The sequence below is a fragment of the Cibotium barometz genome, chromosome 35 (assembly GCF_041138505.1).
Source record: "Cibotium barometz isolate CiBa-2024 chromosome 35, ASM4113850v1, whole genome shotgun sequence".
Classification (NCBI taxonomy): Eukaryota; Viridiplantae; Streptophyta; class Polypodiopsida; order Cyatheales; family Cibotiaceae; genus Cibotium; species Cibotium barometz.
Genome location: NC_141080.1, coordinates 4,994,273 through 5,017,766, shown reverse-complemented (window position 1 = coordinate 5,017,766; position 23,494 = coordinate 4,994,273). Strand labels below are relative to the sequence as shown.

Sequence of the window (23,494 nt, the reverse complement as noted above, 5' to 3'; positions counted from 1 at the left end):
CATACATAACATCACACATATATAACATATATGTGTCATGACCATTTAAAAAAAAATCCAATATCAATCTCTCTCTCTCTCTCTCTCTCTCTCTCTCTCACACACACACACACACACACACACACACACACACACTCACATACAACTTTGGACTGGCCCTCTTGCGCTCTTTGTATGTTGCTCATGCTATTTTTTAACTTTTAGTCAAATACAAAAATAAAAAGACTATATGCATATATGTATACGTAACATAACACATATATGACATATATGTGTCATGAACAATTTTTTTAGTTATCCATTATTTTCTCTCTCTCTCTCTCTCTCTCTCTCTCTCAACTTTGGATTGACCCTCTTGCACTCTTCGCATGCTGCTCACGCTCGCTTAGGCTCCACATCGTCACTACACTGACACACGTGCTAGGCTGGAGGGTCTATTGCTCTGCACTAACGCATGTGCTAGGCTGAAGGTTTTGCTTGGCTTTGGCTTTTGATGCACGCTAGAGGATCTGCTTGGCTTTGATGTTGAGGCACGCTGGAGGGTCTGCACCACCTGGCTACACTGACGCACGCTGGAGGGTTTGCTTTGACATCAAGGCATGTTGGAGGGTCTACACCCGACTACATTGAGACGACTTTGATGTTGATGCACGCTCTCCAACTCTCCACGTGCCCACGCTCCATGCTTCACACCCCAACCCACGCTCTGGGGAGTTGGCAGCTTGGAGCCACCACGTGGCAGCTCTCTAGTAATAGATTATAGAAGGCATAATACAAAACATAATAAAGCATAACACATGATGATACATCAGATATGTACTCACTTTGGCCACTCCAAACATGTGAATCCAGCCCCTAAAGCCCACGTTGCTTCGGCCGAGTGTGAACTAACCTATGAACCGTTAAAGCCCGATTAGTTCTTGGTGGAAGCAGATTAGTGGCGAGGTCCTCAAGGTGCCCCTCGTTCGCATAATTGAGGTACCTACATGACCTGTAGGCGTTTAGGGTTTTTAGTGGGATTTGATGGACTGCGATGAGGAATGTGTTCTGAGAATTGCGTGCTTGTCCAGTTTCTGGTGGTCTTCTGTATCTGCTTTTCTGGTTTTATGATCTTTTTATTGGTTTTTCTGCTGCTCTTTCTTTTCTGGTCTAGAACCAAACGCCATCATGGGTATTGAGAATCTAGGTCCAAGGAAAGGGGGGCGCTACTTTGGGCGATCTGCACGCAGACCCGGCCCTTTCAGGTCCCCGGCTGGAGGCAGAACCAGGCGGACTCCCAGGTATGTAGTTCATGGAATTCATGATACAATTGGCATTTATGGAAATTTTAATGTGTATTAAATTTTCTTGTTTTGGCAAATGGGCATCCATGCCATGATGCATCTGTGGACATTTGGATTACCTCGTTCTAAGAATTAACATCTATGAAAAATTTGATTTGGAGCAAAAAGGGTTTTGGAAAAGAAAATTGGCATCCATGGCTTGATGCAATTATGAAAGAATCTTTTGTAAATGGTTTAAGAAAATTGGTCGAACTTGTAGTGCTCATGCAACATCGATGTTTAACCCTACACTATCCAAACCTTGGAAAGTTCCATGCTCTTTTGAGTACAAGTACACACTTTTTCACTTATCCACTTGACTTCTATAACGGGCCATTGATGGGCCATCTTTCTTCAAAGAAACGGTGTCGCTACCAGTTTCTACAGGTGCATAAATGACTGTCTCAAGGTTTGTAGTCACTAGTCACTTGAGTGGCTACATTGTTGTGTGGGATGGACAAGACCTAGGGTGATTCACTGGGTTTTGGGCCCATTTGTTCCTCCTCCTTTTAATTGTCACCTAGAAGAAATAAATTTAACTAATGATTTGGTGATAAGGTACTTACTTCTACTTTGACAAATCCACACTTCCTCTACCTACTCTACCAATGATTTGGTGAGGAACACCATGAAGGTACAAATCTACACTTCCTCTACCTACTCTACTACCAATGGCCTACCCGTCCTTGGAGTCTTCTTGTACAAGCGCTCGTTTTCATTTGGATGTTCTAAAAATTAAGCTCCATAGGTATAACTTACTTCTTGTTTAGTAGCTTTAGTATGTGGTGTGAGGCCGGAGGTGAGCCATTAGGTGAGTCGCGAGGTGAGATGGTCACTTAGAGTTGATTTTGTACTATGTAGAGAACAAGTTTAGCTTACTATAATCTCCGTCTTCCATAAGGGACATGCCACCTTGTACGTAGTTCTTCTCCAAGCTACACAGGGGAAAACACAATGGAAGATTTCTTTCCCATTCTTTTCCATTGGGACATCTACGAGCCTTCCTATAATCCCACTCTTCTACCGAGTATATCCTCAAGGTATCCCCTCTTTCTCTTCACTTACTTATCTCTCCCTCATCTTTCTAGTTTCACTCACTTCCCATATTTAAATCTCACTCTACTCTAGTATGGGATTCTAGTAAGAGAGTTCCTCATCTACTCCAGATGTTTATGAGCAAGTTTAGCTTACTGAAATCTCTTCTTTCCGTCTTTCACAAGAGACATGTCTCCTTGTACATAGTCCTTATCTAAGCTACATAGGGAAAACACAATAGAAGATTTCTTTCCCATTCTTTTCCATTGGGAGTCGGAACACCTACGAGCCTTCCTATAATCCCACTCTTCTATCGAGTATATCCTCAAGCTATCTCCTCTTTTCTCTTCACATACTTATCTCTCCCTCATATTTCTAGTTTCACTCACTTCACTGGCCTCTGTCACCCACCTGGAAGTAAGAGGTGTTGGGTTTTATGCTGTGTATGCACCCAAAGGAGTGCTAGTGATCATCAGTAGATTACTGGGGCACTTTTTACTTCAGTTAGTGGAGGTTTTTCCCCCAGTTTAGCTTAGTTTCACTTATAAGCAGTTTATAGGTGTTTTGGTCCACCCGGCACATTTTATGGCCGGACATGTGAACACATCTCTTTAGGTCACTTATTATGTGGCTATTGTACTTCACATTTTATCATCTGAATACACAGAAGTCGTGTTCTCTCTCTCTCTCTTGCTCTCCACGCCTGTTTGCAGCATCTCTAAACCCTAACCCTAACAGTGCATAGGCCTTCATTTGGTATCAGAGCCAAGTAGGCCTGCCTTTGCCCAGCCAGTACACAGTCGCCTTCAGTTTCTGTCCAGCCCGTACACATCAGTACTTGTCCGTACCAGTTCACCGATAGCAGCCATCAGTACCGTACTGCAGCTTCCGAACCTGTCAGCGCCGCCGTACTGCAGCTTCCGTACCTGACAGCGCCGCCGTACTGCAGCTTCCGTACGTGTCAGCGCCGCCTTCATCTGGTATCGTACTGTACCAGCCCGTGCACTGTCTGCGCCGACTGTACCTGTCTGCGCCGACAACTGTACCTGTCTGCACCGACTGCACCTGTCAGCGCCCTTCGTACTGTACCTACCTGCCTGAATACAGTCGATTGCTCCAACATACGAAGAGTACAACTATACCTGGTCGCCCTGTTCCGTACTGTGCTCAGTACAGTAAACGTACCGGCACAGTACCTGCCACGAATATCTGCCTGCAGTCGCCTTCTGTTCTGTACAGTACAAGTCGACTGTACCTGCACAGTACAGTACAGTCAACTGTACTTGTTCTTCTGGTGGACTGTACCTGCATATGTTCATTTGGTACCACAACCTACTCAGTCAACTTGTGGCATAATGGCAAATCAACAACAGAGTGATGTATTCACGTATTTGTCTAAGGAAGACAAATTGGACGGCACGAACTACTCCTTGTGGAGTTTTATGCTGAAAAATGTGCTTGTGGCAAAAGGTCTTTGGGATTTTGTTAGTGGTGATGAACCACGTCCAGGTCCATTGGCTCCAGAGACTCCTCCCCAAGGGAGGACAACAGGTACAGGCTCCAGGGCAGCCTTTGCCTGTTCAAAGAACAAATGCTCAGAAGACATGGGATGCCAGGGATGCACAAGCTTTGTCACTCATTGCATTGTCAGTACAGAGGTCTATTATACCTCATATTCGTTCAGCTGGCTCTTCACAGAATGCATGGGTGACTTTGGAGCAGATGTATGCTGCTCGTAATGAGGCTCGGATCTCATTTTTGAAAAGAGAGCTGGAAAATCAGAAAATGAATGAAGGAGATGATATGTCTAGCCACTTAAACAAGCTGCAAGATTTGAGAGAGCAACTCATCAATGTGGATGAGATTATTCCTGAGACACAGCTTGTGTGCACCATCTTGCACTCTTTGCCAAGATCTTACTTGGCTTTTCATACCTCTTTGAACCTCAGCGTGAGGAATGCTGTTGAACCCCTTAAGTATCAGGAACTTGTTGCTCTCTTGCTACAAGAAGAGAAAATGAGGAAGAATATGAATATGAACACAAGTGCTGAACAAGCATTTACTACAGGTCAGAAGGGGAAAGGAAAAACTCAGCCAAAGAGTTCAAATCAGAATTCAGGTGATGGTGGTTCATCTCAGGATACCAAGAAAGGTGATGGACAGCCCAAGAAGAAGGGCAAATGTCATTACTGTAAGAAGCGAGGTCACTACATCACTGAATGTAGGAAGAGGATTGCCAAAGAGAAGGCAAAGGAAGCTGGGATGTCTGTTAATGATGCTTCTAAAGCTCCTCCAGAGACTGCTTCTTTTGTTGAGGACAGGGATTACTGTTTTTATACATGCAGCTATGATGCCTCTTGGTCTTCACAGGCACTCAGTATGACAGAGCATGCATGTACTTGGTATTTTGATAGTGGTGCCTCAAAGCACATCACATCTCGCAGGGATTTGTTTTGTCATGTTGGCCCTGCCCCTGTTGGCAAAATTGTTCAGTGTGCCAACAATGCTTCATATCCAGTTCGTGGCATTGGGGAGATTCAGCTCACAGCCATTGATGGCTCCATTCTCCGCCTTACAGATGCCTTATATGTACCAAGGATAAAGAAGAATTTGTTGTCCATTTCTTCTTTAGCACATTGTGGTATGCAAGTCCACTTTGATGATGATAAATGCATGGTCAGAGACAAAGCTAATGCTTTGACCTTGATGCTTACTGGTACATTATGTCATGGACTTTATCAGTTGGATGCATTTCAGCCAATGGATCAGTCTGCTTATAATGCATTCACTCTTACTCCAGCTATGGTTGATGCGGAGTTATGGCATGCTCGCATGGGGCATGTAAATTTTGGTAGTCTTATGCTTATGCAGCGACATAACATGTTTACAGATCTACCTCCCATGGAGAAGCCTCCAGATCACATTTGTGAAGGATGTATTTTGGGAAAAATGCATAGGTTTTCCTTCCCACGTGATCAGGCTCTACGAGCAACTGCAAAGTTGCAGCTTATACACAGTGATCTTTGTGGTCCCATGCAGACGAAGTCATTAGGTGGTTGCTTCTATTTTGCAACATTTATTGATGACTTCTCTCGTATATGCTGGGTCTATCCTTTGACACAGAAATCACAGGTATATGATGCATTTTTGGCCTTTGTAGCACTTGCTGAGACAGAGTCAGGATGCAAGGTTAAGACTCTCCGTTCTGATCGAGGGGGGGAATATATGTCACACATGTTGAATTCCTTTCTTGAGAGTAGAGGTATAAAACATCAGTATACTACTCCTTATACTCCACAGCAGAATGGGGTTGCAGAAAGGAAGAATCGGTCACTCATGGAGATGGCCAGATGTATGCTAAAGGCAAAGAGGCTACCACATATCTTTTGGGTGGAAGCTGTCATGTGTGCTTGTCATATTTTGAATCGATGTCCCACAAAGGCATTGGTTTCCATTACTCCTTTTGAGGCTTGGCATGGCCGCAAGCCTTCGGTATCACATTTTCGTATCTTTGGGTGTCTTGCATATGCACACATACCCAAAGAGTTGAGGAGGAAGTTGGATGATAAAGCCACAAAATGCATTTTTGTTGGGTATAGCCGTGAGAGCAAGGGCTACCGGTTATATGACCCACTATCCAGGAAGATATTCACTAGTCGGGATGTGATTTTTGATGAAAAATCAGAAATATCCATGGCTGGTTATGATGCAAATCAGGCTGAAAATGATGTGTTTGAAGGTCTACTACCTATGGAGTTTCATTCCACAGTTGGTGATCCAACTCATGCAGAAATTCAGCAGCAAATTGAGCCAGAAGCTGAACCAAATATGGGGCAGCAGGCACCACAGGTCAAACACATACCTAGATGGTATTTGAGGACATTACAGGACAGCCATTTAGAGGGTCCTCTTGCTGGTCGTACTCGTAGGGAGACACGGACCAATGAGCATGCACACATCATGGATTTGAATCTGGTTATGGCAGCCAGTTTACAGGATGATGATGAGCCTGATTCATTTGTGGATGCACGAGATAATGTGCACTGGAACAAAGCCATGCAGGATGAGCTTGATTCTATTAAAAGGAATCAAACATGGGATTTGGTTGATCTGCCCAAAGGCAAGAAAGCAATTGGTACTAAATGGGTCTATAAGTTGAAAAGACATGCAGATGGATCCATTGACAGGTACAAAGCCCGTCTAGTTGCAAAGGGCTATGCACAGAAAAAGGGCATTGATTATGAGGAGACATTTGCTCCTACATCCCGTTTGTCGACACTTAGGTGTGTCATTGCATTGGCTGCACATCGTGGTTGGGTTGTTCACCAGTTGGACATAAAGACTGCATTCCTACATGGGGACCTTGAGGAGGAAGTTTATGTATATCAATCCATGGGTTTTGCAGAACATGGTCATGAGGGGAAAGTATGCAGGCTGAAAAAGGCCTTGTATGGTTTGAAACAAGCTCCACGAGCTTGGTATGCAAAAATAGATGCTTTCCTACTCACTCAGGGATTTGTGAACAGTCCATCAGAAGCCACTCTGTATGTAAAGAAAGAAGAGACAGATCTGCTGGTCATCAGTCTTTATGTAGATGATCTCTTGCTCATGGGATCAAATGATGACAAAATTGCAGCTTTTAAAGAGATACTGCAACAGACATTTGACATGTCTGACTTGGGGCTTGTACACTACTATTTGGGCATACAGTTTGTGCAGCAGTATTTCCTTTGATACCACTACATATGCTCAGGCTGTTGGGTGCCTTATTTACTTGTGTAATACAAGGCCAGATATATGCAGTCTCTCAGTTGAGCAGATTCATGCACAGCCCGCGGTTGTCACATTGGCAAGCTGTGAAGCGTGTATTCCGTTATTTGCAGGGTACCTTGTCTCTTGGATTGCTTTATCCTGAGGGGGGTGACATGCAGTTATACGCTTACAGTGATTCAGATTGGGTTGGTGATTATGATACCAGACATTCCACTAGTGGAAATTGTTTCTTCCTTGGCTCTTCATGCATTTCTTGGCTAAGCAAGAAACAGACCACAGTGGCCACTTCGTCTTGTGAGGCAGAGTACAGAGCAGCCGACACCACTACTGTTGAGTGTGTTTGGCTGCGTCGTCTCATGACTGATATGGATATTTCAGTGGAGGAGCCTACACCTATCTATACTGATAGTCAGAGTGCCATTGCTGTGGCCAGGAATCCTGTGTTTCATGCTCGCACGAAACACATTGAGATTCACTATCATTTTGTTCGGGAGAGACTCCAGGCAGGAGATATCAGTCTGATCTACTGTCCTACAGATCAGAATGTGGCAGACATCTTCACCAAGGCATTACCACATCTGAAATTCGAAGCATTCCGCACTGCTTTGAATTTGTTTCCTTTTGGTGGATGATGTACAGTGATCACATATCACTCCAAGGGGGTTTGTTGGGTTTTATGCTGTGTATGCACCCAGAGGAGTGCTAGTGATCATCAGTAGATTACTGGGGCACTTTTTACTTCAGTTAGTGGAGGTTTTTTCCCCCCAGTTTAGCTTAGTTTCACTTATAAGCAGTTTATAGGTGTTTTGGTCCACCCGGCACATTTTATGGCCGGACATGTGAACACATTCTAAACCCTAACCCTAACAGTGCATAGGCCTTCAAGAGGTGCTATAACTAGCAACTCCTCTAACTCGTGTTGGTGAAAACTGGGCCTGCCCAAAGGGCTCGGAATGCCCCCTCAAAGTGATGATCCAATCTTAACAGCCACCACTGTAAACGAATAGTGTCAACAATCTCGGTCCGTCGAGCATGCATAGAAGTGAGACCTCCTCCAACACGCTAGGCAAGATCATGATCGGATATGTCACTAATGCAGACCTCCAAGTTCGCACAGAGCGAGTAGGACCTACATCCCAACGAGCCCAAGAGATGTAAGATCGCTCACCAAGCATGTGCCCAGAAGCGTCTCTGATGTGGGGATTCCATAGGATAGGTTGTTGCTCAATCTCCTCTGTAAGAGTGGGCTCTGGGTGAATGAGGCATCATCTAAGAGAATGCCAAACATGGAGTAAACTATGAAGAAAGGCCAAACGAGGTAGTTGATAACTGACAATAGTGAAAATCCATCTGATAGAAGGCCTTCAATCTCCACCAAGGTGAGGGTGACAATGACACACCATCCTGAAGTAAGATCTTCTAGGTGTGATCTCCTGGAGTGAGCCCTCGAACCATGAATTTTGCCAATAAAGCCTTGCTCTGTGTCTCAGGGTCTATGATGCCCAAACCCCCTTCATGTGCTGGTAGAATAACCGCATCCCAAGGCACTCTAGCTCTCGTATCCGAAGTGCCATCTGAGCCAACCCACAGATAATTCCGGATCAACCGTCAGAGGTGAGAGATGGGAGAGCATGAAAGGCACCAACAAGAAGCGACACACCAAGTCGTGGCCAGAAGAACTTGATTAACTACCAAGGACCTGCCAGCTAAAGAAAGTCTAGTTGAACTGAAAAAAGCTAACTTACTCCTGATAGAGGATATCACTAGAACAAATTGTTAGGCTGCTGATATGTCAAGGCGAACCTGGAAACCTAAATAGTGAGTAGTTTGCCTGCAACCAATCCAAGTGAATCCCCATTGTTGACCCCAAGTAGGAGAAGCCAGAGGATCCGTCAGGAAACCCAAAGACTTGTTCCAGTTGAACTTTGTTCCTGTTGCCAAGCAAAAAGTATCAAGAACAACTCGCACATGCTCCAAGATGTGTGCATTTCCTCAACATACAAAGCTTAATCATCGGCATACTTTGCATCAAGGAGGTCCTCAGATAAATCCAAAGGTAACCTCAAGCCATGAATGCCTATAGTGCCGTCTTGCCGTCTCGGTCACGAGCCTTTTGTATGTGTCATTTCCCCATAACTCATTCATACCTTAGTCTATTCTCTAGTTCTTTATTTTTTATCACCTAATACATTAACATTACATATTAGTGTCACCAATTGGCCGACCATTTGGTCCATCTCCAGATTTGTGTCTCGTTCACTTGAGGCCAGGCCGGTGTCTCATGTGAAAGGGCCAGTATTTTTGCATAACATGGACGGGAGCCAGACTGGTGCCACCCGTGTATGACGTGGACCGTGTTCTATCCATGGGATTGTCACGCCATGGAAGAGCCAGTATTTGTGCCGTGTCTTGCCTATGGGACTGTCACTCCATAGGGAGGCTCATGCCTGGATCTGTGTCTTACCTTTGGGACTGTCACTCCATAGAAAGACCGGGATTTATGTTTTCTGTCGTGCCATCATCGTGTCCGACAGATGTTTAGTACTTGTTCCGTGAACGGGAGATATGTCCATGATACTGTTTGCACATGCATTCATGTTTTGCATGTTTGGAACTGTTTTCGCATGACTTGTATTTTTGTGTTTTTGTGTTTGCCTGTTTGACGTGCCACTTACTGAGCAGGGACGCCTGCCAGCGAGTCGTGAAGTTTGCTCTGTCTTTTGACGAGTTTTGTTGCGTGTGAACAGGTGGTAAGTGTATTGCAATTGCTTATTTTATAGCTTTCTTTCTAACCTTTATTTTTTATAAGGTTGTAAGTAAACATTCATTAAAGAGTGGGCACCCTCCAAAATATTTAATGATGTCCTTGATAGGGTGGGCACCCATTATGGGCACCCACGTATGGGTCAAGGTGGGGAGGGAAACCCCACTCTTAATCTTATGTGTGGGGGTGGGTGCATGGCCACCTACCCGTCCCTCACCTTGGGACTTTGGAACTGGCCGCCTCCATGCAACTGTGGAGGGCCGGCCAGCTGCTTATCATGCACCCTCTTCCATCGCTTAGGAGTGAACCTCCTCTTGCATATATTCAGCTGCGCACAGGCGGATCAGGGGGTTATCTCCGCTCGTCCTCTCCAACGCTGCACGCTGGTGGACTGTGGACACAGGTTTCTTCTCTGCTTGCCCTCAGGTTGTTGTATGCTGGTGGGCTGCGCTCCCCTCTGCAGGCGGCTGCGCCTCCCATCTGCAGGCGGCTACAGGTGGTTGCGCACCCTCATCAGGCGGCTGTGCCTCCCCTCCTCAGGCGGCTGCGCCGACCTCCACAGGTGGCTGCGCCCAGACCTCCTCTCCACCTTGCAGGTGGCTGCGCCCAGATCTCCAGGCTGCTGTGCACTCTCCCTCTTGCCAGTAGACTGCTGCGCCCTGGTGTCCATCTCTAGCAGCTGCGCTTAGACGCCTCGGGTATTTGTCTTCCACTAGCGAACTACAGGTAAGTGGATTGAGATTTAAGTAAGGGACTTTTGATGTAAATCTGATAAGGGTTACTCTTTGTTGCTAACACCCGTTCGGTGCCGGGTAATCCAAGCTTATGGAGAACCACGGTCCATGGGTGCTGAGATCGGGAGAGCTAGGCGTTAGTACGGGAGTGCCTGTTTGTGCGTGGTCCTGGGACACCAGTGGGACGCTCTTTGCGGATTCCAATGAAGGCACAGGACCGTAGAGACTAAACTACTCAAGTGGATTGCTCTCCTTCGAACGTCTACTTCGAGCCTCTTGTTTGGTAACTGTATTCATCTCAGTTGTACATGGACATCATCTGGTTCATTGAACCCATGGAGCATTGTATCTTTTAAATACTCCCAATAATATATCATATATTGAGGGGGGGGTCAACCCGTTCCGGCCCCAGTGTTGGTGTCCATTGATCAACATTTCATTTCATTACAGTTTTCAGTTGTTATTAAGTTGTCCATTCAAATTGTGATATTTAGGTTGTGCTATTACGCGTGTGGGTGTCCAACAGAGTCTATTCCCACTTGACGGGATCGGTTTCATTGGTATCAGAGCACAGTTATTTCCCTCTTCTTAGTAGGAAAACGAACTTGTGTATTGGACACCCCGCTTCTAGCACACTTAACACCTTGGACAGCCAAGGCAACCCTTTGGAAGTGCCTTATTCGAGGGGCCCATCTAGTGCCTTGCGTGGTTCTGAAGCTTTACAGGGAAGGCACAAGCCCCTTGAGAGAGTAAATGATAGTGATTCAAGGGGACAACTGTCTCGAGGAAAGACAGTCATGCAAGAAGAAGAGCCTGATGCAATGTGGGCTGAATTGGAGCATATGAGAAAGCTTTTGCAGGCACAAGAGCAAGAGCTGAAATTTTTGCATGAAGATTCCCATGTGCAAAGTGCCATTGAAGCAAGGAAAGCCGATCCAATGGTAGACGTGACTTTTGAGTCCATGGCACGGGAAGTGGGCAAGAAGCCAAGGGAGTTGGCACTTTCCTACCTCCTCCGCAAAGGTGACATCAAAGAGGGGGAAGATGGAGAGCTGAAATTCAGAAATCCACCTCGCTTGAAGCATGGAGATCCCACATCTCAAAGGTTGAGGTCATTTATGCAAAGGGAAGAGGTGACAGTCACCTCTCGTCATGCATCTTCTCCACAAGGCACAAAGGCTGACAGGTATATGTATGCTAGTGCTCATGTAGGGCATGATGGTCACATGCATTCATGACATGTATCCCATGGAGGGGGTGACAAGTCTGCCACTAGGAGAGCTTTGCCTACTGAGTTGTCTCATGGAGAGACATTGCCTTATGCAGGAAGGTCACATGCATCTGATTCTCAGGTTCGTGGAGCACATGCCACCGTGCTTCATGAAACTTCCATGATGGCCCATGGAGCCCATGCAGATAGGGCTATCCCGTTGGAAAAGGGGAAAAGAAAAAGAGAGGACCATGAGCCTTATGCCAGAAAGCTCAAGGAATTTAAAGCAAGTGACAAGTTCGTTAAGTTTGATGTTTTTCATGGAGAGCATGATGCTTCCAAAGTGTTAGCATTTGTGGCACAGTTTGACATTGCTTTTAGCGAGGATGACTTCACTGAGAAGTCTAAAGTACGCCATGCTAGCATGTTCTTGAAGGGGACCGCTGCTCATTGGTGGATCATTGAAAAGATCACCAAAGACTCCATTTGCTTTTGGAAAGAGTTTAAGGATAGATTTTATGCTTAGTTCTTGCCACCTAATGCGGAGCAAACTCTCACCCAAAAGTGGGATAGACTTGAGCAAAGAGATGATGAAAGTGTGCAACAGTATGTCAATAAGTTTTGGAAAGTGTTGCTTGAGGTAACTCCTTTTATGCAAATCACTGAGGATGAAAGAAAGAGGAAGTTTCGCTCCGGATTGCAACCAGCTTATCGTTCGGGCATTGAATTGCACCCGAAACATACTTTGCAACAGCTTATAGCCTCTGCTCTTGCTACGGAGCAATTGGTGCTCAAAATTAAGCAAGATCAAGGCGGTTCAAAGGGCAAAGACAAGGCTGTCCCAAATCTGCAAAAAGGTGGACAGCCATCTAAAAAGAACTTCTGGGAGACCCAGAAGGGAGGTAAAGCTGAAAATACCTCATCTAAAGATCATGGCCCAAAGAAGAACAAATTTGGCTTGACCCCCGAGCAAAGGGAGCAATATGCCAAGGAGGGAAAATGTTTTTCTTGTGGCAGCAAAGAGCACATGTTTCGACAATGCCCTGACCGCAAACCAAAGCACGAGGACAAGCAAACCAAGGCTAATGTGCATGCAGTTGCCGACGTGCAGGGAAACACAAAACATGATGCAAAAGAGCGGATGGTATGCAAAGCATGGGGTCAAATCAAGGATCAGCCCGCCTTATTCATGTTTGATGATTGTGCAACCGATAACTTCATCTCTATTCAAATGGCAGCTGCCTTGGGTATTGAGGTTGAGAACATGGGACCTCAGATTGAAGCAGAAGCTGCCTTTGTTGGTAAAGAGGTGGAGGTTATCCCACTGATAGGGAAGTTGCGCATACATATCCAGGGTTACCTTGATAATGAGCATTTCTTAGTTGCATCACTTAATGGATGTGATGTATTGCTGGGCAAGCCATGGCATCATAGGCTTGAGCCCCACAAAGAGTACAAGACAAACATGATTTCTTTTATGCATAGAGGCCGCATGCATTTCATTGATGCCGGCAAGGAAGGGGATTCCATCCCACTTGTATCTCACATCCAGATTAATAAAGCAATGAAAAAGAGTCTTTCTGCGTACTTGGTTTTTGTTCGTGATAGCATTGTACCAGGTCATCAAAATGTGGATGCTATGACTTACAATAGGCTGAATTTTCTTCATGCATTCAACGATTGTTTTGCTGATGCATTGCCTGGTGAATTACCTCCCCAAAGGCCCGAGGATCATCGCATAGATCTTGTGCCAGGTAGTTCTCCACCCAACAAACCCGCATACCGTGTGAGTGCCGCACAACAAGAAGAGATCATGAAGCAAGTAAATGAGCTTTTAGAGAAAGGTTTGGTTCAGCCAAGTTCCTCACCTTTTTGCTTTCTCGTGCTTCTTGTTCAAAAGAAAGATGGGTCATTCCGCATGTGTGTGGACTATAGAGCTTTAAATAAGCTTACCATCAAGAATAGATTCCCAATTCCGCGTATTGATGACATTTTATGTTCATATTATAGGCGTTTCATAAGGCATTTTGCTATGATAGCCACCCCTCTACATGATCTCACAAAGAAGAAAACCACTTTCAAATGGACTCCAAAAGAACAGGATGCCTTCTTGTAGCCCAAGCATGCTATCATATGTGGACCCGTATTGATTGTGCCCGACTTGCAAAGGTCATTCGTAGTGGAATGTGATGCTTGTGGCGATTGTATAGGGCTGTCCTAAATCAAGAAGGGCATGCAGTTGCATATGAGAGCCGTCGTTTGCATGATGCTGAGCTTCATATGGATATCTATGAGAAAGAGCTCTTGGCTGTAATTCATGCCTTAAAGATATGGAAACATTATCTTCTTGGGGCTGAATTTGTAGTCAAGACAGATCATCAAAGCTTAAGATACTTTCTATCTCAAACAAAGCTTTCGGAGAAGTAGATGAGAATGGCAAACTTTCTTTCCATGTTTCATTTTCAGATTGTGCATACTCCGGGAAAGAAAAATGTGGTGGCAGATGCATTATCCAGGAGGCCTTATGTGGCTGCAGTTTCAGTGGCCTCTCATGGGGACTTATCTGCTATGTGAGATTTGTATCATTTGGATGCTGATTTTTGCCATATATGGACTGATTTGATGAGTGGTCACTCACATGCCTCTTATGTTATCAACGAGGGTTATCTTATGAAGGATAACTGCCTATGTGTGGTGAAGGATTTGCGTCCAAAGGTTATGGAGGAATGTCACGCTCCACCTTATGCTGGTCATAGAGGTATCATGCCAACTATACGCATGATTTAGAGATATTTTTTTGGGCCAAGCATGCGTAAGGACATTGAGGCATATGTACGTGCATGTATTACTTGCCAAAAGGTGAAATTTGACAGGCAATAACCTCTAGGTTTGCTTTAGCCATTGCCTATTCCCTCGCAACCTTGGGAAAGTATTACTATGGATTTTATTATGGACTTGCCTAGATCCCAGCATCGGAATGATGCTATTTGGACCATTGTGGACAGGTTTAGCAAGCAAGCTCATATCTTGCCCGTCAAGAAAACCATTAAAGTTGATTATATGGTAAAGCTTTTTCTTGCTAATATTTTCAAACATCGTGGTATGCCTAAATCCATTGTTGGGGATAGAGATCCCAAGACTACGAGCCTCTTCTGGAGGGCTTTATTTGATATCATGGGCACTAAACTTGAGTTTTCATCGGTGTTATTAAGTTGTCCATTCAAATTGTGATATTTAAGTTGTGCTATTACGCGTGTGGGTGTCCAACGGAGTCTATTCCCACTTGACGAGATCGGTTTCAATTAGCGTCATGGGCATATCATTGGACATATCCTAGGTGTTATCATGAGCCTCTATTGTTACAAGTATCTGCCATCCTTCATATCACCATTTTGAAGTGAAATTCATCGTGTTGATCCACACCAAAGTTGCTTGTCTTGGAGTCTTTGCATACCCATAGATTGACCTTGGAGCTTGCATGATTGTGCATCACCATGCATAACGTGTGGTCGTGTGTCTCCCTAAGTCTTCAAAATGGTTGCTATGACACCCCAATGTTCAAGATTTTTTCTTAACACTCTAGATTGCCCTGGAAAAGTGTACAGATATTCCATTTTTTAGTTGATTCTTTAAGTCACTTCAATATCTTAGCTTTTTAAATGCTCTCATAGCCCATAATAGGACTCGTCGGCAAAAACAGCAGCATGCATAAACAAAACAGCAAGCTTCTTGAACACATACCTTTCTTCGACCTCATCTTCTCTACCTACCGACTTGCTTGTTCACGAGGTACGCTCTGATACCACTGTCAAAACCCCAACGATCTCCTCATAGAACGCTCCCGGTTCGAGACTCGAAACCTACAAACAAACCAAACAAACAAGAAGGGGGTGCAGGCCTGACTCACCTCCCAACCATGATAGCCGTGGGCAAGCCCACAGTCTTGGCTGTCCCCACCGAGCCACGAGCTGAGCTAACTAGGTTGACGTACCGACCAATCTCTACCTCGTGACGTCCCATACCGCCACGAAGCTACCCTCGCGGGCCTCGAGATTGCTGTCGGCCTCAGCTGCATAAAGTAGGTGCACGTCTGCACCAGATCCAGGCTCCAGACCATAGAGCTCTCACAAATCTCACGAGACTCTATATGACTAATGACTAACCTTGGCTCATCGGGCGTCCACACTTTGGTGCCCCCTCGTCCATACTTGGGTGCCCGCCCGTTAATCTATCCCTAACTCAGCTCGCCAATCAGCCTGCCTAGCTCCAAGCTTCCCCAAACATCGAAGCTAGTCTTGTGTGCGTGTAGCACACGGTAGATACACACTGTGCACATGACAAAAAGGTATCTTGATCACTATAGCCTTGTACCTGGAATTTCAGCTTGCCGATGTAAGGTACAACTGTCTTCTCTGCATCTCCATCATCAAGATGAACAGCTTGGTGCAGTTCCAATGGGGTATCCATATCGTCATTCCTCAGGCCAAGCTCTTTTGCTAATTGCCAAGAGATGAAGTTCTCATTGGCTGCAGGGTCTATCAAAAAAGAGCTTGTTTTCCTTGCATTTGACCCCAAGCCTTCAATAGTTGGCTTATCTTTGGGGTGTGAGTTGTGTTCCCCACCACATCTCCTATCACATTGATTATGATTTGTGGTATGGGGTTGTTGGAGGGTTTGTTTTGTACTTTTTCATGCTGTTTGGAGATGTGACTTAGTTGTCCATACTTGAAGCACATCCCTTCTTTCATGTAGCGTTGCTTTTCTTCTTCAGAGATCTGCTTTGTTTGGGGATACATATTGGAGCGGAATTGAGGAGCATTGGAAGGACCATAAGGCCTCATCTTCTTTTGAGTTGGTGGTTGCCTTTGTTGCTGTTTTTCCCCTTCTTTAGTGGCTGAATTATCCTCCTTGTCAAAGGACCTCTTCTTTTCATTCTTTTGAAGCACCATGCTCCATTTCCCACGTCTCTGCATGGTCTGTGAGTTCTCTCAAATTGGGGCAGCAATAATGATTGAGAGCAGTATGAAGTCTGAAGTGTAGGCCACCTTGACATGACAACAAATTGGCCACTCCTTTGTCTAGCAAAATATGTGCGGGTTCTCATCAGATATGTCATGTTGACATAGGTCATGCTCTTATTGCTAGTTTACGTAATGAAGAGGAACATATCTCCTTTGATGAAGCAAAGGAATCTGAAAATTGGATGAGTGCTATGCAATCTGAGTATGCGATACTGAAAAATGATACATGGGACCTCTTGGCAAGAAGGCCATTGGTACGAAATGGGTTTACAAGCTTAAATGTAGAGTGGACGGCAGTGTTGAGCAATACAAAGCTAGGCTTCTTGCAAAAGATCATGTGCAATTGAAAGGCATTGACTATGGTTAAACCTTTGCACCTACATGTCGTATGACTACCATTTGGAGAATCATTGCACTAGCAGCATATAAAGGTTGGAATGTACGTCAGCTAGATATCAAAATTGCTTTCTTGGATGGAGATTTGCATGAGGTCTATGTGGTTTTGTTTAGAAAGGTCAGAAATCAAAAGTATGCAGATTGAAGAAAGCTTTATATGGTCTTAAGCAAGCTCCCAGAGCATGGTACGAAAAGATACATGTATACTTGGTGGCATAGGGTTTTTGCAACAACCCAATTGACAGTACCCTCTATATTAAGGAGACTAAGGATGTTTTATTGGTTATTGTGTTATATGTTGATAACATACTGCTCTCACAGGTCCTAATGATGATCATATTTGAGCTTTTATAGTTGATTAAGAGAAGTCTTTTGAGATGTCAGATCATGGACCGTTACACTATTATTTAGGCATTGAGTTTCGGCAGTGTAATGATGGCATTGTTATGCTGTAGAGGAAACACATAGATGCATTATTGAAGAGGTTCAATCTTGAAGATTGTAAACCTATGGCTACACCTATGGAGCTGGATTTACGACTAAGTCTTGAAGATGCAGGTGACTCTGTTGTCACAAAATTCCTTACAGCTTCTATTTTTCTATTGTTCATGTGTGGCATGTGGAGCCTGACATGACATACATGTATGGCTGGTGTGTGTGTGTGGCATATGGAGCCTGACATGACAGTACATGTATGGCTGGTGTAGCCTGACATGATAGTACATGTGTGGCTTGTGGGGCCTGACATGGTGTACATGTATGGCCATGGAGCCTGACATGATGAAAGTCTCTGGGACTAGCTATCTTGGAGATCTTGTGTATTTACGTTCTGGGAAGGTTCCGGACATTTTATCGGATACAAGTGAGTAGATGGGTGTTTCTTTCAATATAATTGCACTCATGTGTGTGCATGACTTTGATTTTATCTTTGGATGACTTGTCTTGTCTGCTTGGACAATGCCTGAGATTTCTGCCTGTGTTGTCCATGGGGCCGGGGACGCTGGGCACCCTGTGGATGTGTATGTGCACGCTTGTTTGGGACTGACCGGTGGTCTACATGTGTTTTTGCAGGTGGTAAGTATTCCCAAAAACTCAATTTACAGCTTTATGAGTTCACATGTTAATAATTATGGATGCAGGTTCACACTCACTTATAAGTGACCGGACAACTTATAAGTGAGTACACATTGAGCAGGACATATTTAATACACGTGGCGGCCAAAGACCGGGCACTGGACATTATTTGGACTCCCTTCATGTAGGCGCCTCTTTCTAGACCAAAAAAAGCACATGTGTAGGCTATTTTCAGTGGGGAAGCCTCTATTATTGACAAAACTCGAGATTGGAGGGGGGCACATGCTTTTCAGGAGTGCATGAGGGCTGGTCGGTTGGTTTTTCAGCTGGTTGGCAAGTTTCTATAGCCATCCATCGCGACGACTAAGGTTCACCGGATGCATGGGAGAAGCTGGCCGATTCCTTCTGCATGTTCTCCACTGCTGGCCGGCTGATTTACAGCTTGAATAGAGGCTGGACAGAGGTTAAAAACAGGGAGGAAGAGCTGGTCGTGGGCTTCTAGACAGTTTTCCTTCCGGTTGGAGGTTTGCAGGCGTGTGCACAATTGCTGGTCGCTTTCGTCTGTGGCTATTGAGGGCTGGTCGACTGCTGAAAACAGCCTTTGAAGGCTGGTCGACTTGCTCTATGAGCCAGACAGGAGGAAGATGATGATGTTGAGTTGTCCTGGGCTGATGTGGGAGTGCTATGGACTGTCCATAGTTGTCTGCATGTGCTTGATGCCGGGAATGCTCACTTGTGCTGAGAATTGTCAGCAAATTCAGATTATGTGATGTTTTCTTGTTTTCATATTGTTTTGGAAGAAACAGGTGTAGCCAGTGGTGAACTCTGGGCACCCGCAAAGTTGTATTGGAAGCAGACTCCTTTTTGGTAATCTAACCATAAAGGGGGGTCAGCCCATCTTCTGGTCCCTAGTGTGGTGTATTGGGCAGCTTTGTCATCTTGTTTTATCTGGCATGCATATGTGTATTTTCAGATTTCATGATTGATTAGATTTTCCGTGCCCCTTTCGTTTACACCTATTGATGGTGGCTTGTATCAAAAAGTTATCGGATGTCTTACCTTTTTGTGTAACACCAGGCTTGACATTCAGTATGTGGTCTCAATATTGAGCAGATCTATGCATAGCCCAAGCACCAAGCATTGGTAGGTTATCAAACGAGTCTTCCGTTACCTTAAGGGCACTAAGCACGTTGGGTTGTTTTATCCCAAGGAGGGTGGTTCACAACTGCATGCATTTACAGACTCAGATTGGGCTGGATGTTACGACACACGCGTGTTCACGAGTGGTTTTTGCTTTCGCCATGGTGATTCATGTATATCATGGCTTAGCAAGATGTAACCCACTTTGGCCGCTTCTAGCTGTGAAGCTGAGTGTGTTTGGCTCAAGTGCCTTATTGTTGATTTGGGTATTGGCGAGTCCTTAGCCACTACCATCTTCACTGACAAGCAGAGTGCTATGGTAGTGAGAAATCCAATTTTTCATACTCGCACAAAGCACATTGAGGTGCCCTATCATTATGTCAGGGAGTGATGCTTTGCAAGGGAAATCAGCTTGGCTTATGTGCCAACACAAGACTTCTTGGCAGATTTGTATACGAAGGCTCTCCCACGAGAGAAGCTTGAAGCTTACTGTAAATCTTTGAACTTCCTCTTCTTTGGGGACTAGTCTGGGCTCCCTATCACAGTACAAAGAGCCTGGCACATCTTTATACTTCTAGTACCAGCTCACCCCTTGTTCATATCATCACTCTAGGGGGGATTTGTAGCTGTATTTGGTAGTGTGTGAACACACTAGGACTAGCCTGGACACTTTTTCCCTCTTTAGGAGGTTTTTTCCCCATGCTAGACTCTAGTATACACCCATCTTGGGGTATACTTATCGTCTTTGTGCAACACACATTCATTATTTATCTATAGTCTCATTGCGTGCTCCCTTGAGCTTCTCCACTGTGTGCGCGCGTGCATGCCTGCAACCCTGTTTCCAACAGGATATATGGAAGGAATGATCGCCAACATGGATATTTGACACATGCCGCACTCAAGTGGCTCTGATTCCAATTGAAACAGCCCTTTAATCCTGAGTAGCTCTTGCAAGGCCTCACACAACCGATTGGTGAAGTGACCGGCGGCTTCACCTCCCAACCATAGCTGCATAATGCATTGGGCAGTGGAGCTCCCTATCCAAGTGTCTGGCTAGAGCCATGGCCGAGGCCTTGCTTGTCTCCATCTGGAGGGACGACTCCATGTCAAGGATATCCACTTAAGCTAATAACTCACTTGTATAAGACTGGAATATAATTAAAAGCACTATCAATACATAGGTCCGTACACACTAGTCCACACCGTAAGTTTCCATAAGTCACTGTACTACCCTTCGCATCCTTATCCCAGGCCACCAATAGGTATAAGACTAGCCTCAAATGCTAGAAGACGCGACCATTCTTTTCAGAAATTTCATCCTCGTCTCCTGATCAGAGAATGGCACAATGTAGTGGTTAGAAAAGTGTTTTTTGTCCTTTTCAGAACCCGGAAGAGGGAGAGAAGGGGGGGGGGGGTTGGGGTTGTTGTAACATTGATGACTCCAATGGGAGGGAGTCACAGAGTGCTTAGTTTGCATGTCTTGAGTGGATGCGCTGAAGTTTTGTCTCTAGCCTCTGTTCTGTCTAGCCAATGAGAGCTCCACATCATAACATAATCAACAAGCCCATCGATTGCCAATGGTGTTAGGGGCAGGCATAGAGTTTAGCTTGGTTTGGATGTGGTGAAAAGTATGAGCTTTAGAGGTGATTTTGGCATTCATCTATGTCTTTCTCAGGCTTCCTGTTGATGTTTGCAATAACTGCCACCGTACTGGGCACTTTGCACGAGACTGTCCCAACCCGGCTTTGTGCAACAATTGCGGGCTTCCCGGGTAGGTTTTTTCAATACCCCAATTTATACAGCCTTATTGCTTATACAGTGGATCCCATGCTTATATTTTTGACATATGCTTATTATTTCTGCAGACACATTGCATCCATTTGTACTGGTGAGTCGATTTGCTGGAACTGTAAAAAGCCAGGGCATACTGCAAAAGCCTGCCCTAATGAGGCAGTATGTGTTCTCTGCAGTAAACCTGGCCACATGGCAAAGGATTGCACCGTTAAAGAAGGTGATACTAGGCTCTGCAAGAATTGTCATAAGCCCGGCCATCTTGCAGCCAATTGCAAAAATGAGAAAGCCTGCAACAACTGCCGTAAGCCTGGGCATCTTGCAAGAGACTGTAAGAACAGTCCGGTTTGTAATGTCTGCAATCAAGTGGGTCACATTGCACGTGACTGTGAGTCAGCCTTGTCGACTGGTGGTGCAGCAACTCTTCCATCCTTGAAGGAGCCTCTGGTCTGGAGGAATGGCAAGCAAGTGGGCCATCGGACCCGGGACTATTTTCCATCTTTCATCTGTGACAATTGTGGGGGTCGTGGACACATGGCTGTGGAATGCCCTTCTGACCCTATGGTTCTGCGCGGGATGAGGCGCCGCTAAACAATCTTTGCAGGAAGGTGATCCATACTCGTCAAAGCTGAAAAGGGTTGTTATGCTGTGCCATTCTTGATACTGGGATGCTTGAGGAAGGCAAGAAATGATGGCCCATTTTTCAATGTAGGCACGTTGACAGACTTGAGGATTTTTTTCTGGATGTGGGCAAATTTTCTACTTTGGGTGGTGAAGTATGTCTTACTACATGGTGAAGTTTGTAACTGTTGAAGATGGTTCTTTGCATAGCAGCTGTTGCTTTTATTGTTTTGAGTCAAGTGTGTGCAGGTTCTTGAAGATGAAAGTTGTTCAGATTCAGATGCTTGGCATTGTATGGACATGAAAGGTGTTTCATTAGCTAAAGAATATGGGACTGCTAGAAAGCAAGTGTGGATACTCATGCTGCAATGAATGGAACGTGTAGGGCCTTTTCAAAGCGCAGGCGAGCTGAATGCTGCATTGGGCACCAGCTAGAAAGAAAGACCGGATGCCTTATGTTGCCAGGAGTGGAGTGTGTAGGTGCAGGATGGTTTGTGATTTTTCTTTGTAGAATCATGTAGCCAGTAGTATGTGTCATTGTTGAAGTTGTTTGAAGGTCTTTTGAGTCCATTCCTTTGGAAGTTCTTTGAAAGGAAGATGGGAGCATGTTGTTTTTCTTTATGGGCTAAAAGGAACAGATTAAATTCTATATGAGCCTGGTGGTTGCCTGCATGTTGCACTTTTTCTTTGCCCCTCCTAATCAGCTAGAAAATTTTGGGGGATGCTCTGTTGTTTGAATTGCCAGCAGTGTAGAGCCGACTTGTTTTAATAAAGTTTTCTTATGCATGTGAATACAAACCCCATCAACAATATCCTTGCTTCCGCTGTGTGAGTAGCGTTGCTACATCCTTTCAAGGGCTTTTAAATTTCGGTCCCTGAGGCCGTAATGTGTAGATACTTGGCTAGTGGTGGCAACCAGGTGCTTGAGTTTAACCTAGTGCATAATGTGCTTTAACACAGGGGCTTTGATGAAGTACAGACAAGAAGCATGCCAAATAAGGTTTTCAGTGGAAACAGCTTACACTGCATGCACAGCGTCAATCTAGAAACATGCAGATTTAAACCATTTGTGCAAATTTTGTGTAGATAAGCATCCAAATCTGATTTGTCTTAAGTAATGGATCAGATGTTACGTTTGAAAAGAAATTAGAATCAAAAGTTTGCTACCCGTCATGTGATCCCTCTCTCGCTCTTTGGGGGGGCGCCCTAGTTGTTGTCTCATACTGTAAGAGAGCAGCGTACCTTACTTGAGTGTGGTGCCTATGCTCCCGTTCGCGTGCACTATTCACACATCTTTGAGTTCTGAAGCGACATTCACTCTTTCCTCATACCTTTATCAAAGAGGTGTTCCTTAACACACCGCAATGTATCAGCACCTAGTCATTTCGCTTTTGCTGTTACTGCTTGTGGTCACTTTCCTGACTTGGAAAATTATTTCTACAATTTTTGAATAGCCTCGTTGACCGTTCTCAACCTTAGATGATTTTAACACATTCTCTCTCTCTCTCTCTCTCTCTCTCTCTCATTAACATGGCACTTGCATACAAATTCTTTTGGATACACGGCCTACTGTTTTAGCCTGTATGGAGTGCACCAAAGGAACATTAACACAA

The 23,494-nt window shown here is 44.9% G+C and overlaps 1 protein-coding gene across 1 annotated transcript; it reads left to right on the top strand.

The window, feature by feature from the left end:
- The first annotated feature begins 836 nt into the window (after positions 1 to 836).
- On the top strand, positions 837 to 22,526 carry LOC147618087 (uncharacterized). The gene is made up of 4 exons (XM_086775331.1): positions 837 to 978; positions 1,154 to 1,280; positions 21,145 to 21,240; positions 21,335 to 22,526. Exons 2-4 carry the CDS (start codon positions 1,168 to 1,170, stop codon positions 21,849 to 21,851), a joined length of 726 nt encoding a protein of 241 aa, XP_086631457.1. The 5' UTR covers positions 837 to 978; positions 1,154 to 1,167; the 3' UTR covers positions 21,852 to 22,526.
- Positions 22,527 to 23,494: the final 968 nt, after the last annotated feature.